This window comes from Neodiprion fabricii, chromosome 3, assembly GCF_021155785.1.
Source record: "Neodiprion fabricii isolate iyNeoFabr1 chromosome 3, iyNeoFabr1.1, whole genome shotgun sequence".
Classification (NCBI taxonomy): domain Eukaryota; kingdom Metazoa; phylum Arthropoda; class Insecta; order Hymenoptera; family Diprionidae; genus Neodiprion; species Neodiprion fabricii.
This window is the reverse complement of record NC_060241.1, coordinates 2,007,625-2,021,473: the sequence shown is the minus strand read 5'-3', so window position 1 is coordinate 2,021,473 and position 13,849 is coordinate 2,007,625. Positions and strand designations below refer to the sequence as shown.

Genomic DNA, 13,849 nt, shown 5'->3' with positions numbered 1-13,849 from the left:
GACATGGGAACGCGGAAACGAACCGGAACGCTGATCTGCGGAATACAGATCGTGTTTTATTTGACCGGCAATAATATTCAAATTGATTTTACAATTATTAAATTGTTTCTACGTTTATAATCAATTTGAATTGCTGTTGTCCTAGAGAAATGCAATTATATGCGGCACATTTTTTCGACAGCAATAACGATATTTTGTTTTTGGCACAAGGGATTAATTAGGATAGGAAAAAAAAGGTAAAAAGGATCGTGGAGTCATTTGAAAAAGTGTAAATAAGAAACTGTGTATTCAGAAGTTGATCATGTAACGATTACTTTTCTTTCCTTTTCTTCCTTTACAAAAGCATAGTCAAAAGCAAATTACCGTAACTGTAGATTACTGATATCACTGTCAAACATACTTATGATCTACTGTTGATTTGATTGCGATTGTGCTTGAAAATGGTTAAAACTTTTGATCGTTATTGATACATTCTACATTTTCAGAGAACTAAGACCAAATTTTACGTCAATCGTGACTCTGCAAAGTATCAGAAAATGAAAAAAATGATAACGATAATAAATAATCTGGCAAAATGAAGATTATTTGAATTGTTATAAATATTTCAATATTTAATTCATCCCCGGTCCATCAATGAGAGCCATTTCATAAATACATAGATACGACACAGCTGTATTATCGTTTTTTTCATGTTTTTTTTTTTACAAACAGTAATAATTATTTATTATAATTAAAATTATCATTATTAATATTACTACTAATAAACAGTCATTCCTGTGCATTGGTATTTGGCATTGGGAATATCTTTCTTTTTCTCATGATCGACGCTTGATGATTGCGAAGATTTAATTATACAGTTTAAATAAACTTTAACATCGTCTGAAAACTTTATAAGCGAAGCGACGAGCTGAGAATGATGAACAATGATCGATTGATATATCAAATAGGAAAATTTCGTACATTTAAACTCTCAGTTCATACATCAATGATATTTAATCTATACAATGATAGAATAAACACGTAATTTATTTGGCTCGTCGTTTCAAGTTTTAAGCTATCTGCCCTTGGGTAAATAAAAGTACCAGCTGATATTGTCGCAACGGAATTAAATATTTGGTGGAAAACTGGTCGAAGTTGGTACGTTTTAGCATACCTAACTTTCTGCTATTGATAAAAATTATCGTAAACGATGGAACGCGAAATCATATAAGATTGGGGTTGAGTTTGTTCTTTTCTTCCGAATCTCAAGTTCGATTCCGATTAATTAATTAACTTCACTATTTGTTACACCAAGAAAACTCAAAGCTATGCGAATCGGGCAATTATTCTAATCGATGAGCTCTTTAAAGTTCAGTCTTTTGACTACTCGAGTACCGTGGCTTCAACTCTTCGATTCGCTGAATGAAGTCCGTCTTTTCAATGCAGCCCTCGCATGTTTCTTCCCAGTCGTTAAGAATTTTCTTCAAATCACGCACCTTCAGTTTCTTCAGATCTACAGTGTTTAGGTCTATTTGCTTTTCTGTAATAAACCAAACAATTCACATCAGCCACATTCCCAAATGACAGACAAAACAAGGAACTTCATTCGCTAGATACATTCGTTTAGTGCATGGTGAATAATTACCAAAACGCAGATCACAGATCTGTGCATCCTTCTTCATTAATTTCTCGCAAATTTTTTCAGCTGGCATTGACCAGGACAGTGGTTTACTCAATTCGCCAAGAATTCCAGTTGCGGATTCCTCAAGACCGCCCAAATAGTAGCACTGAAATTAGAGTTATATTTATATAGCGGCATAAAGCCGTGAGAAAAAGAAATACGTGAATCGTCTCTATAAAGAGATTTATTGAACATAGACTGGAGGATTAGGGTCAATAGGGTCAAATCAAGAACTTGCAATCCTAATCTCAACTTACAAATCTGTTTTCCTTTGACTTTGTGTCTTTGCAGAATTTCTTGAATGCATCTTCAATCTTTTTTGTGTCTGATTTAGTGGCCTCGTCCAAAGTATCAGCAAACTTCTTCACCGTTGCTATGCAAACTGATGAACAGACAAAAACAATTCGGATTAAGAACTAAAAATTAAAGTGACATGTTCAATGAAAATTACGTAGTGGCATTGACAACACTGTTGAATCGCATTATAACAAATTTTTTTCCTCTGACAACGAGTGAACTGCAAACCAATATAACATACTAACCTCAAAAATGAAGAGAAAATTAATTTTAGCAACATTTTACTCAGTCTAATTTTGTTCTTTACGTGTCTGGATAATATGGAAAAGGCAAAAAGATAACTCAACACTGATGTTTAAACAAAATTAGTACGTAGACATGAATTAGGCTTGAAAAAATTATCCGACTGATGGATCGTTTAAGAAAAATCTGCAGCAATTCTTACCTTCGCAGCTGTCTTTTTTAGCTGGTGAAACCGTTCCGATAACAGCGATGAACACCAGGAGAACAAATCCCAATGCAGAATTCATTTTTGATCTTCTTCTGTGAATGACTGGGGCTGAATAAATGAAGAGGGTACGGTGTTTGAAAAACTTATTAACAGCAGACTGAGCTGTCTGTGTTTTTGTTAAAATGATGAATATGAATTTGGCAAAATCTTTCAATGCAAAAAGAATCGTGTCATATTATTTCCCGAATGATAAAAATAGATAGTATGCTAATATTGACGTCTCAACTGGTCATAAATCACGGATTTATTCAAAGTTGATTACTTCATTTCACTTTTTAAACTTTATCCTACACGACGATCGATTCGACAAGAAGCTTTGGCTCAAATTTACCGTATTCCCGTCGTCACGCGATTTTATATACACGTTGTGTTCTGTCAAAAGCGAGTAATCCCGAGCTGGCGTTATTCGATTGGTCGACGCAATTTAGCTACACAAGAATGAAAGTACCATTGCCATTAGATATTACGATTATTATTATTATTATTACTTTTTATCGCCAAATATTCGTGTTCATAACCAAACTACCATCAACGTTTCAGGCATGCGATGTAAATAACCACCGTCAAGGAATAATCAGAAAAACTTTATGCCAAGTGTAAAAAAAATCGAACGATTATCGTACCTACCGTCTTTCGCCGGCTGTTATATCGTAGTATTTGATTTATCGACAGTTGACGAAGCGGTCAATGCACAGCGTGTGCTCTTACCGTAGAAAATATTCCAGAAAAATTTCCACCTACCGCCGTCAGAACTGCGTCGACTGTCATGCAAAAACACGCGTTTGACTATCGAAACTCTAGATATACGCGAGCTGGCGATTCTCGATTGGCCGGTCGCGACGCGGCCTGAAAAGAGGCGACGAAACTTGCACCGATTGGCTTCCGCGCGGATAGAGGGATTGCGAAGTACCAGGTCTGCGCAACAGATAACGCTAATATCGACGTCAACCATAGAGATATTATAAGCAACGTACGCTACGTACGACGGTGTAAGACTAAATGGTTCCTACACCTCTAAAAACCGACCGTATGGAGGCCATCTTGGATTTTTAACTGATCGCAATAGAGATCGTTTAAAACATGGCTTCCATACGGTCAGCTTAGAACGAGACAAAGATGCGTCCGCCGAAGGAACAAACAAACCTCATCTCCTTACATCGTGGACAACGCGGTGGTGGTGGAACAAAAACAAGTGATTTTTGAAAACCGGTAGCAGCCGACGCATCATGGCGCCGCGAAGGGATAACAGCGGTAACCTAAACTGGGTGAAAAAATATCGAAGAATTGCAAACAACTGGGTGCAGTCGAATTTGACATGGAGCGAAATCAGCTCGTTACTGACCGATCCGAATCGCCTGCCGCTGGTCGGCCTCCTCCTCGTCATCCTCGAAGTCTTCGTGAACATACTCGTCGTCCAGAACGTCCGGTACACGGAGATCGACTGGAAGGCCTACATGCAGGAGGTTGAGGGCTTCCTCAACGGGACCTTGGACTACTCCAAGCTGCGGGGTGACACCGGGCCCCTCGTCTACCCTGCAGGGTTTGTCTACCTTTACTCGATGCTGTACTACGCCACATCGCACGGGACCAACATCAAGCTGGCTCAGTATGTTTTCGCTGTGCTGTACATCGTCCTGCTGGTCCTGGTCTTCAGGATATACGCAAAGACCAAGAAAGTTCCGCCATATGTGCTCGTCCTCATCTGCACCACATCTTACAGGATACATTCTATCTTCATACTAAGACTGTTCAACGATCCTGTCGCCATGGTTCTCCTCTTCGCGAGTATCAATTTATTTTTAGAAAACCGCTGGCATCTGGGAAGTCTATTTTATAGTCTCGCTGTTTCTGTGAAAATGAATATACTCCTTTTTGCGCCCGCATTGCTCGTCGCTTATCTCGCCATTTTGGGATTTCGGAGAACTGTTGTTCAGCTCGCTATTTGTGCCGCGGTGCAAGTTGTTTTGGGTCTGCCGTTTCTGTACGGTAATCCCATCGCTTATGTGAAAGGGGCTTTCAACTTGGGCAGAGTATTCGAATTTAAGTGGACTGTGAATTGGAGATTTTTGCCCGAGGAAGTGTTCCTCAATCCTTACTTTCACGTCGGGCTTCTCGTTCTGCACTTGGCTGCGCTGGCATGGTTTCTACCCAGCTGGATAACTTACTTGAAGTCTTATGCCAAGTTGAGGCATGTTGAGAAAGACTTGAAAGGTCAATTGCGCAGGAACGAGAAAGTCGACATGTCAACTTCCTCTCAGCTTTTTATTCTTCCATTGTTCACTGCCAACTTCATTGGCATCGTTTTCAGCCGATCATTGCACTATCAATTTTATGTTTGGTACTTTCATACCCTTCCCTATATCGTCTGGTGCACCAGTTACCAAACTGTGACTAAGATCGTTATTTTAGGGGTGATTGAACTCTGTTGGAACACTTACCCAAGCACGATATTCAGCAGTGCAGCTTTATACATTTGCCACATTGCTCTTTTATTTTCCCTGGCTAATAATAAAGCTAAGGGTACCAAAGCTCGGTAGGTAGATCTCCACCAAAAATAGTCAAACTCTGTGACAAAGACAAATGTAATTTAGAATGCGTCGAGCAATTTATCTTAAGGATTTTTTTTTAATTAATAATGTCAATTTCTCTGCAAATTCGAGAGCGAATATTTACCTTTATATACTTGTGAGATAGTTTTTAATGTGTGCATATTGTTGGAGTTTTGTTGAAATCGCATTGCGAGTGATGTAAATAGATGAAAAATAATGAGGTTGCATCAATGACTGTTAGTGCCGATTTTAGATACTTCAAAAATCACATTCATCGCAAATAAAAACTTGAATAATTTCATTTATCACTTCATTATCATTCAAAGTTAAAAAGACAAGCAGAGCTGATGCAAATTCCGGGTACTTTGTTCTACAAAAAAAAAATATTGTAAAAAAAAGATATGATATAACACAATGACTTGATCTTCTTTATCGCAAAGTCAATTTTTTACCATTAAAAAAAATGTACATATATTATCGTTCATGAAAATAAAATGTTACATTGTAATTATTGACCATTATTCAATTCATTTCTTTACTTCTCTTCAATTGCTTTCTGAGAACTCTAATCCGAGAATAAATTTCGTCCCAATCTAGATAGCATCCGATCAACAGTCTTTCTCTGCCAGTAGTATCAGCATATGCGCTTCTCCCATGTACGAGTCTGAGGTTGTCAAAAGTCAAAATGTCGCCTGAATAAAGAAGAATTATTTTATAAATTTTCACATTATAAGATAAAAGTCCAAAACCTCACCTTCGGCAAGTTTAAACGTCACGTTATTCTCTGGGCTGTACAAGAGCTTGGTGAATAATCCAACTGCCTCGTACCACAGAATAACCTGCTCTAGAGGAGCGTTAAAATGACTGTCTCTTTGCGGCTGGCTAAAATTCACTCTTACAAGATCACCGAACTCATCTTCACTAGACAAACAAACGAAAAATAACAGAAGTTTGAACAAGATGCAAACACTTTCAATAAATGTAATAAACACCAGTGAAGGAAAAAAGACTATTGTTTTAATACCAGAGGACCGGGGCTTGATGCAAGCTGTGAAAATGGTCTCCATTCTCATGTCCTACATCGCTCCAATCGACCAAAGTTTTTGTCAAAATTTTATAAGATTCGGGTTCATGTAATTTCAAATAATTTCCGACATGGAACCCGTCGGCCAACTGCGACTCCCCACCTTTGCCTTGGGACTGCACAAGACAATGCAACAAATTTGCCTGAAAGAAATCAGTTGAACATGCAAATGGAGTTTTAATTTGAACAAAATATGTCAATAATGCGAACACATTTCTTACGCAAACCGAATGTAAGACTTACCCCAGGGGCATAGTGGTAGTAAGGCAAATCTGTGTGTAATGGAAGGGTTGATGACAAGTACGCAACATTAGTAGTGCCATCTTTTGCTATTACAGTAAATTCTTCACTGGAATGAACAGAAATGAAATTGATGTGACATAATATGTGGAAGATAAACAGATAAACATTAAATTTTACCCGTAATGAGTTCTTCTAGTAAAGGCAACACGTTCTGTCAGTATTTTATTACTGTTATTTTTGGCTGGAACGTTGGTAACGATAGCAACACCGTATTTTGTCAAAGATTCGAGCCAGTTGAGTAAGGTAGAATCTCTGTAAGTAAAATTTAATTTAATGAATAATTAGCCAATCAAGAAAGGTACTAAAGTGCATACTTGCGTGTGACAATAATGGTGATACTAACTCATTCAAAACAGATTTGTAATCGAATTTCTTAAGATATTTTCCGAACTCATCTGCTCCCCAAGTGGTTCTTTCAAATCTATAAATTTTATTTCTAAATAATTTCCGCTTCTCTTCGGTGAATGATCTTTCTATCAGCCAATCGAGAGTGAAATTGCTTCTGTGATTGTCGGACCATTCAATAGTCAGTTCAGATTCCACCAATTTAGCGCTTAATGGCTTAACTCCAAAATCGAATTTCCCCCAGTCTATCGTCCGTGATTGCGAATGTCGCTGGAAACAGGCTGGACACTGGCAATTATCTCTCAGCCATATCGTTGGAAATTTTAAAGTGTTATTGTCAGTGTCCAAAGCAAGAATATCTCGCTTCTGCGATAGAGTCAAAGAATTTATCTGAAATTGTTAAAACACTGGATGTTATCAATTCAATGGATACAAAAGAGTTTATTGTCAGGTAAAAGGACTTTCAGTTCGCCCCAGGATTACCTCATGATTGCCCAGAGCAACTCGTTTTTGTTTTGAAACCGGTATTTGCTGATTTCCTAGGGAATGCTTTCGTCGCAACGTCAAAGATACGACTTTGCAGCGCGTGACGTAACTAGTCGTCAATATTAGTCTGGTGAAAAAATTCATGACGAAATGTAAACCGTGTGAAGTTAGCAGCAGGAATGAAAAAAATTTCCAATCGCAGTTACAAATATAAGCAATAACAGTCCGAGGAGTTTGCCCAAATTTCGTTTCAGAAATAAACTATATTGCACTAATGAAAGCTGATAAGGGAATCGACAACGACAGTGAGTAATTATTTGAAGTGCTTGCAGCCTGGTATCACAAGTTCAACGGACGAATTGAACAGGGATCAATTTTCGTCACTAAGATAAACTTGACTGACGGACTAGTAGCATGTAATTAATGAATGAATTTAAATCTCTAATTTGATGTCACATAGTCGTCATATGTGCTAGAAGTAAAGATGCGTAAGCATGACTATGGGCCTGATGTCTTTTCAAGTAGAAAACAAAATATTGCAAATACGAAACGTTGTAATACTAATTAATTTTTTTCTCTTCTTATGCTCTTGAAGCGATATTCCCTCCCCCCAAGATAAACTTTGACCAGGTCGAGATTTTTTTTATGATACAGAATGTAAAATACTATCTGTGACAGAATGTAATCTACACGACTGTGGTCCACGGATTCATACGGCCGTACATTCAGATGAGTAAATGCCGCCCTTAACACGTGGAATCCAAAGACGGACGTAGCGCATTTCATGATTAGACCACGAGATGTATGCACCGGCGGACGCATTTTCGAAATCCAAAATGGCCTTCATTTGGTCGGTTCTTGCTGATAGATTCTTTAATCTTGTTAACCTGCGATTTGTGACATTATTAACCTTGCAGGATGTACATCGTCGCGCATGTCGCGATATCAGTTTCCAGGGAATCAAGAATCACGCACACCAATGTAGCCTTATAATAGTGCTTTATAATCAGGGACTGCTGAGGCATCAACCTCAACTTCCTTCCGCCCGACGTCAAATGAATTTCCGAAACTTTCCTGCCGTAAACGTTGGCATAAGTATTTTTTAATTAACTACTTATTGCTACTTGTACACTCACGACTGGTGAAAGATGGCTGCATTAAGTGGCTTCGTTGAATTTTTCCAGAAAGGAAAGGTAACGCGGCGTTTAGAGGTAGTAAATATACAGATATCCTATTTTGACAGCTTTTTAGCATAACCTCAAACCCTCAACTTTGCCCGCAATCAACATCGCTTTATCAAACTACCTCTCCGCCCTAAGCCTTTAATAATTTCCGTACACTCTACGTCCAGCAAACTTTGATAATATATATTCTGCCGTTTTCTAAGCTTGCATTGCAAATTTCTGGGGCAGCCTCACCCCAGATCTGTAAAAATTTCAATCTCAATAGAAAATTATCTGCACATCTTTTCAGACCTTCAGGCCTAAAAAGAAATTTGCATATGGTACGCTGAGGTACTCTCTACACAAACAAGCGCAAGCTTCTCTCAATTCGGGAATCAACTTGAGATCGGTGGTCAAATTGCCACCGGGCGAAGATCTGAACGATTGGATAGCGGTACACGGTATGTATGCATCGATGTACTGGCAATAAGTTCTTACAGTATTCATATCTCATTGCAATCTCTAACATTAGCGATATTAAATTCCTGTAATTTGTTTTTGTTACAGTGGTAGACTTTTTTAACAGAATCAATCTCATCTATGGGACGATATCGGAGTATTGCGACTCCGCTTCTTGCCCTACGATGAGTGGGGGTGCGAGGTTTGAATACCTATGGGCTGACGGTGATAAATATAAGAAGCCAACAGTTTTGCCTGCTCCTCAATACGTTAGTCTGCTCATGGAATGGATAGAGGCTCAGATAAACTGCGAGACAATATTTCCTGTGTCTACAGGTATCTTAAATTAACAGCGTTCCTTCCAAACCCTGTGTCATAATCGTCTGAAACCATGTTTTTTCTTTCCCACAGATATTCCTTTCCCTAAAACGTTTGTACCTCTCTGCCGAAAGATACTGACTCGTTTATTCAGAGTTTTCGTCCATGTTTACATTCATCATTTTGACAGAATCGTTGCGATAGGAGCCGTAAGTTCCATCGATTGTCGTGTTTTAATATATATGATCATCACCTGTGGCACACTCATCAAGAATTGTTTTTTCTCTGTTTCAGGAAGCTCATGTGAACACATGCTACAAGCATTTCTACTATTTTGTGACAGAGTTTGAGCTGGTGAATACGAAAGAATTGGAACCACTAGCGGAGATGACGTCCAAGGTTTGTAAAGATCCGTTGTCATCGCCAACGCACGCTGGTACTCCTGCTAGCAACACTAATGCTAGGTAGTTTGTCCAAAAATGTAAATACAATAATTATGGTAATTAATTTATTACCACCCACTCAAAAATCTCAAGTTTAGTAGATAAGTTCTAATGAGTAGGATGAAACTCAATCAAAAAGCATAAGAACAATTTTGTTCATTTTTACTTCAAGATACTCTAAAAATTTCTCACGTATTATATGTACTCGTACAAAAACAAGATTAATGCGGGTGGAATATAGAATTCCCAAATATGAATTATCATATGACCATGTCACAATCATTTATAAAGAATTCAAGAGCAATAATCGAAGCCATTGTCATTATGCATTTGCCATTTCCACCCCCTGTGTCATTTGAATCATTTGTTATATTATCTAACAACCATGCAATAATAACAGACGTAAATAATGGAGAGTACAACATTTAGCGTTTAGTTTCAAAATATAAATATATAACGGATACAAGTTAATGAATTGTGAACCTAAAAAATCTTGGCAATGCAAAATAATAAATAAATGCATAATAATTGGTCATCAATCGTGATATTGTTGATGTACTAAAGTTTTGATATACTATCTTCGCATTTACGTATAATTAAGCATTTAGTATTTACTGTGCTTCGCTTTGCCTTTTGTCAATTGAAATTGTTAGTGTCATTTTGTTGTTTTCGACAGTGATTTATTGTTATTGATTTGTATCAACTTAATTACTCTAGTCAGTATTGAATCAAAAACTGTAATAGTACTGTAACTGTAATAGTTTTTTTTTCCTTCGTCACTTCCTACGTTCTCAAATATGAATTTCCTTTTGGGGGTATTTAATTTTGTATCAGTCTCATATTATCGTGATGTAACGCACAAATATACATGTACTTATACATAATATAATTGATTTATTCATTCACCAAGATTGCAAAAATAATTACCATTGCTCAAACTTTAATCCTACGAAGTAATTTGCAACAAATGAAAATTTTTCTTATAATAAATTATAAGGAATTTATTGGAGTGGTTTTGAGGAAGATTACATTCATCGTTATTGTGTCATTTATAGCTGGGTGACATTGACAACAGCATTTCAATTATATAAATATCTATTTAATATATTCATACACTGTCTCGAGTTAATGACGAAATGTGACGTAATTTCTCGAAGGGTTGTAACTACATGACATTCAAATTTAAACAAGACAATGTACATACATACATCAGCAAACTATTTTGCTTAATCCTCACAGTAAACATGTAAAATTGTATCAATTTGTTTAAGTCCAACTTCACCGCAAAATGATTAGCGTACGTACTTGATACAATCAATACTGCATTCTACAATTTTACTGTGATATATATGCATGTGGCTAAGAGTTACGTTATTAGTGGCGACTCGCGACTCTGGCCATACGTTTATACTCGGAGCCAATACATCGACTGACGAATACGAGTGTAGTCTGGGAGGTTTTCAACTGGGCCAACAGCTGCGACGACGGGACAACGATCATAGATGTACTTCATACCAATGTCGTGAATGTTCTTTGCGGTAACACTCTGTGGAATTGAACAAAAAGCAGAATATGTTATAAACACAAAACTGTTCCCTTGCGATTTTATGATAGTGAAAATTTATCGATTTGTAAATAATCATCGACACATACGTCTATCCTCTTCTCAAGTTCGTGCAAAGGTATGCGACGGTTATAACACAGCATCTGTCTGCCAATGTCTTCGCAAATCGCGGTAGTTCCGTCCAATTGAAGGAGCATGTTTGTCTTCAAGATATTTCTGGCCCGTTCAACTTCGCGTTCAGTGACGATAGTGCAGAGACGCATCCATTCGTTTTGAATATTGTAAAGCATTAATTCGCACTGCATTGGGTCGCAAACAAAGTAAACTCCCCACAGTCCTGTATCCTGTAAGAGAATATTATTCCACTTGTTACAGACTAGCTTGATGGTGATTACTAATTTTTTTTCAATAATCAATATTTGAGTAAACCACCACTCCGCTTCAGTTAAACAACTAAGCAAACTGAAAACTCGCCTTGTAGCAGGTATTAAAGCTCTGATAGCTGTGACATAGTCCCATTTCGGCTGAGGCCTTGGCCAAATTACTAGCGTTGTTAGCTCCACCGCCCTGATTACGATCCCACGCACCCATCAAAGTGTTGGCGACCATCAAGGGAATGTTGTCAGCGTCGGTCCATCCCGCGCCTTAAATTACACGATCAGAGAGATCAAAAATTGCGCACGGACTTTCACACTTTGGGAGAAAAGTCTGAGGTAATTATCTGATCTTGCTACCTTCAACAGCAATAGCTATATGAGCCAGAGGAATGCTGTCGTCACGGACACGGACTTCTGATCCAGTGTAGCGGCAATGATGAATTAGTGGGATTTCTCCCTCGATTTTGTTATCTAAACCGCTGAAGTGTTTCTTAGCAAGATCAACGAGCTGCGCATGGTCAACGCCGCCTGCACCAGCCAGCACGCACCTGTGCACAACAGTAAACTTTGTTTACTAGATTTCTTGAATACGTGTGTAGTTTGGAAAACCGAATGCAGTTATATTCAATAATAATACCTTGAGGCCTTATAGTGATTCTTGACATAGGTAACAAGGTCATTCCTGGTGATGCTCTTGATGTTTTCAGTCGGTCCAAGAATGGTTCTGCCCAACGGAGTTCCCTGGTAGGCGACTGAGTGTAAGTGATCGAACACGACTTCCTGCAGATTTGTCTCCACCTCCTGCATTTCCCTGAGAATCACTCCCCTCTCTCTCTCAATCTCGCTCTCGCCTAGCTTAGAGTTCTGGATTATATCGCTCAGGATCTCGATCGCCTTTGGCACGTCCTGGGACAAACATTTTGCATAGAACACAGTCTGTTCCCTGCTCGTGTAGGCATTCAAGTGAGCTCCCATGTTCTCAATTTCCAGTTCCAGGTCTGTCTGGGAGCGTTTGGCTGTTCCCTGAAACAGATGTTAAATATTTAAGAAAATAAATTGCGCACGGAGCTTGCACAGATGCAAAAAATGCTGATCTTCAGGTTTATGCTCCTTCCGATACGGACGTTCTATCCATTAAAACCCTACCTTGAAAGCCATGTGTTCCATGAAGTGAGCAACTCCATTGTTCTTGTCGTCTTCATACCGACTTCCGGCATCGATCCATAGCCCAACGGTTGCCGTAGCAGCGCCGCTGTCTTCGCTGGCAACTCGCATGCCATTTTCAAAGGTCGTGGTCTTCGTGGCAGGCTGATTGATCAACGTCTGCTGAAGCGATGCTGCAGTGGACCTCCATTGCTTGGAGATCTGAAAAGGGGATGAGCGATAGGTTTTGCAGAAAAAGGAAGACTGCCAATTTTGAATTCTAAAATAAACACGGTATGGCAAGAACGTTAATTTCTCATCTCTTTTCCACCCATTATTGATCGTGGCATCGGCGGTACGGTATATTATTGGATTCAGGATCAGGAGCTAGAATAACTTGAGCGATATTCGTGCGAATTGACGCCGTAAATATGAATAAATTGTGAGCTACATTACGTAAGGGGATACTACTTTGAAGCAGAAACAAAATTTGACTGTCGAGAACGGTTTTGCTCGCCGAGTAATCCCGTAAAAGATTTCCGAAAAATTTTGTGCTCGGCATAAGGCGAGACATCGACGAATCGTTGCGAGGAGTGACAGGTAGATGATTTTACCTTGACGTGACTGGTTTTATTCGAATAAGTTCGCAGCGCGGAACTAATCCTTAGCAGACGAGTCGCCATTTTCAGGTCTGGTGGTGTCTACCATGAAACACGAACTAAGAACGAGGATCTAGACGATACAAACCACTTTGCCGAGGTATCGCGATCTTCTAAGTGTTCAACTGTCGGAACGTCATCTTGTGGATTTTGCACAAACTGACTGTGAGTAGTAGCGAAAGCTAATAAAAAGAAATCGGTGCAAGGTGATTATATTTGTTCGATCTAAGCGCTAAATAAATTCTGTCATGTTTCACAGAGTAAAACGCCTGTCAAATGTCAATTCAAAAATTTCTGAAAATTCTTGCGCTATATTCGTTCTCTTCTGATTAGATTCCATTGCCAGGCCTCTGGCGTGTTAAATATATGTATATATTGTAATTTCATCTATGACTTGATCTAATTCAGTCAACGCTCCTATGTTTGAGATTGTTGGTAAATTTTGTATTTAAATTTCAAAACACCCGCCTTGAGGTCGGCCATCTTTC

At 38.6% G+C, this 13,849-nt stretch overlaps 5 protein-coding genes across 10 annotated transcripts; 2 read left to right on the top strand and 3 right to left on the bottom strand.

Moving 5' to 3' along the window:
• Nucleotides 1-692: 692 nt before the first annotated feature.
• Nucleotides 693-3,435, bottom strand: LOC124178041 (mesencephalic astrocyte-derived neurotrophic factor homolog). Of its 5 annotated transcripts, none has more exons than XM_046561123.1 (5): nucleotides 3,177-3,435; nucleotides 2,403-2,516; nucleotides 1,918-2,042; nucleotides 1,625-1,766; nucleotides 693-1,519 (listed from the first exon to the last, which is right to left on the bottom strand). In XM_046561123.1, the coding sequence occupies exons 1-5, from the start codon at nucleotides 3,418-3,420 to the stop codon at nucleotides 1,344-1,346; spliced, it is 801 nt and encodes a 266-aa protein (XP_046417079.1). In that variant the 5' UTR covers nucleotides 3,421-3,435; the 3' UTR covers nucleotides 693-1,343. The 5 variants fall into 5 exon arrangements, with proteins under 5 accessions (XP_046417079.1, XP_046417080.1, XP_046417083.1 ...); XM_046561124.1 differs by having other exon boundaries at nucleotides 3,210-3,435; XM_046561127.1 differs by having other exon boundaries at nucleotides 3,096-3,251.
• A 102-nt stretch (nucleotides 3,436-3,537) lies between these two features.
• On the top strand, nucleotides 3,538-5,380 carry LOC124178038 (lethal(2)neighbour of tid protein). The gene has a single exon (XM_046561118.1). It carries the CDS (start codon nucleotides 3,695-3,697, stop codon nucleotides 5,003-5,005), a length of 1,311 nt encoding a protein of 436 aa, XP_046417074.1. The 5' UTR covers nucleotides 3,538-3,694; the 3' UTR covers nucleotides 5,006-5,380.
• On the bottom strand, nucleotides 5,178-8,260 carry LOC124177405 (gamma-butyrobetaine dioxygenase-like). Its single transcript, XM_046559735.1, has 9 exons — nucleotides 8,213-8,260; nucleotides 8,123-8,145; nucleotides 7,233-7,362; nucleotides 6,748-7,139; nucleotides 6,522-6,656; nucleotides 6,345-6,450; nucleotides 6,042-6,244; nucleotides 5,772-5,938; nucleotides 5,178-5,709 (listed from the first exon to the last, which is right to left on the bottom strand). Exons 1-9 carry the CDS (start codon nucleotides 8,258-8,260, stop codon nucleotides 5,540-5,542), a joined length of 1,374 nt encoding a protein of 457 aa, XP_046415691.1. The 3' UTR covers nucleotides 5,178-5,539.
• Nucleotides 8,153-10,495, top strand: LOC124178042 (MOB kinase activator-like 3). Of its 2 annotated transcripts, none has more exons than XM_046561130.1 (5): nucleotides 8,153-8,428; nucleotides 8,709-8,859; nucleotides 8,966-9,193; nucleotides 9,269-9,384; nucleotides 9,470-10,495. In XM_046561130.1, the coding sequence occupies exons 1-5, from the start codon at nucleotides 8,384-8,386 to the stop codon at nucleotides 9,641-9,643; spliced, it is 714 nt and encodes a 237-aa protein (XP_046417086.1). In that variant the 5' UTR covers nucleotides 8,153-8,383; the 3' UTR covers nucleotides 9,644-10,495. The 2 variants fall into 2 exon arrangements, with proteins under 2 accessions (XP_046417086.1, XP_046417085.1); XM_046561129.1 differs by having other exon boundaries at nucleotides 8,153-8,446.
• Nucleotides 10,496-10,695: 200 nt separating this feature from the next.
• Nucleotides 10,696-13,477, bottom strand: LOC124178037 (mitochondrial-processing peptidase subunit beta). The gene is made up of 7 exons (XM_046561116.1): nucleotides 13,317-13,477; nucleotides 12,706-12,924; nucleotides 12,197-12,582; nucleotides 11,917-12,107; nucleotides 11,657-11,826; nucleotides 11,272-11,526; nucleotides 10,696-11,164 (listed from the first exon to the last, which is right to left on the bottom strand). Exons 1-7 carry the CDS (start codon nucleotides 13,383-13,385, stop codon nucleotides 11,024-11,026), a joined length of 1,431 nt encoding a protein of 476 aa, XP_046417072.1. The 5' UTR covers nucleotides 13,386-13,477; the 3' UTR covers nucleotides 10,696-11,023.
• Nucleotides 13,478-13,849: the final 372 nt, after the last annotated feature.

Coding starts and splice junctions, on each gene's coding strand:
- LOC124178041 (XM_046561123.1), bottom strand. CDS start 3,420: ATGGTTGACGTCGATATTAGCGTTATCTGTTGCGCAGACCTGGTACTT. Junction 1,767..1,917: donor AGTCAAAGGAAAACAGATTT/GTAAGTTGAGAT, acceptor CTCTAATTTCAG/TGCTACTATTTGGGCGGTCT. Junction 1,520..1,624: donor GATCTGTGATCTGCGTTTTG/GTAATTATTCAC, acceptor GGTTTATTACAG/AAAAGCAAATAGACCTAAAC.
- LOC124178038 (XM_046561118.1), top strand. CDS start 3,695: ATGGCGCCGCGAAGGGATAACAGCGGTAACCTAAACTGGGTGAAAAAA.
- LOC124177405 (XM_046559735.1), bottom strand. CDS start 8,260: ATGCCTCAGCAGTCCCTGATTATAAAGCACTATTATAAGGCTACATTG. Junction 6,451..6,521: donor ACTAGAAGAACTCATTACGG/GTAAAATTTAAT, acceptor TGTTCATTCCAG/TGAAGAATTTACTGTAATAG. Junction 5,710..5,771: donor GACGTTTAAACTTGCCGAAG/GTGAGGTTTTGG, acceptor TTCTTTATTCAG/GCGACATTTTGACTTTTGAC.
- LOC124178042 (XM_046561129.1), top strand. CDS start 8,384: ATGGCTGCATTAAGTGGCTTCGTTGAATTTTTCCAGAAAGGAAAGGTA. Junction 8,447..8,708: donor AGGTAACGCGGCGTTTAGAG/GTAGTAAATATA, acceptor ACATCTTTTCAG/ACCTTCAGGCCTAAAAAGAA. Junction 9,385..9,469: donor GAATCGTTGCGATAGGAGCC/GTAAGTTCCATC, acceptor TCTCTGTTTCAG/GAAGCTCATGTGAACACATG.
- LOC124178037 (XM_046561116.1), bottom strand. CDS start 13,385: ATGGCGACTCGTCTGCTAAGGATTAGTTCCGCGCTGCGAACTTATTCG. Junction 12,108..12,196: donor AATCACTATAAGGCCTCAAG/GTATTATTATTG, acceptor TGTTGTGCACAG/GTGCGTGCTGGCTGGTGCAG. Junction 11,827..11,916: donor TATAGCTATTGCTGTTGAAG/GTAGCAAGATCA, acceptor GTGTAATTTAAG/GCGCGGGATGGACCGACGCT.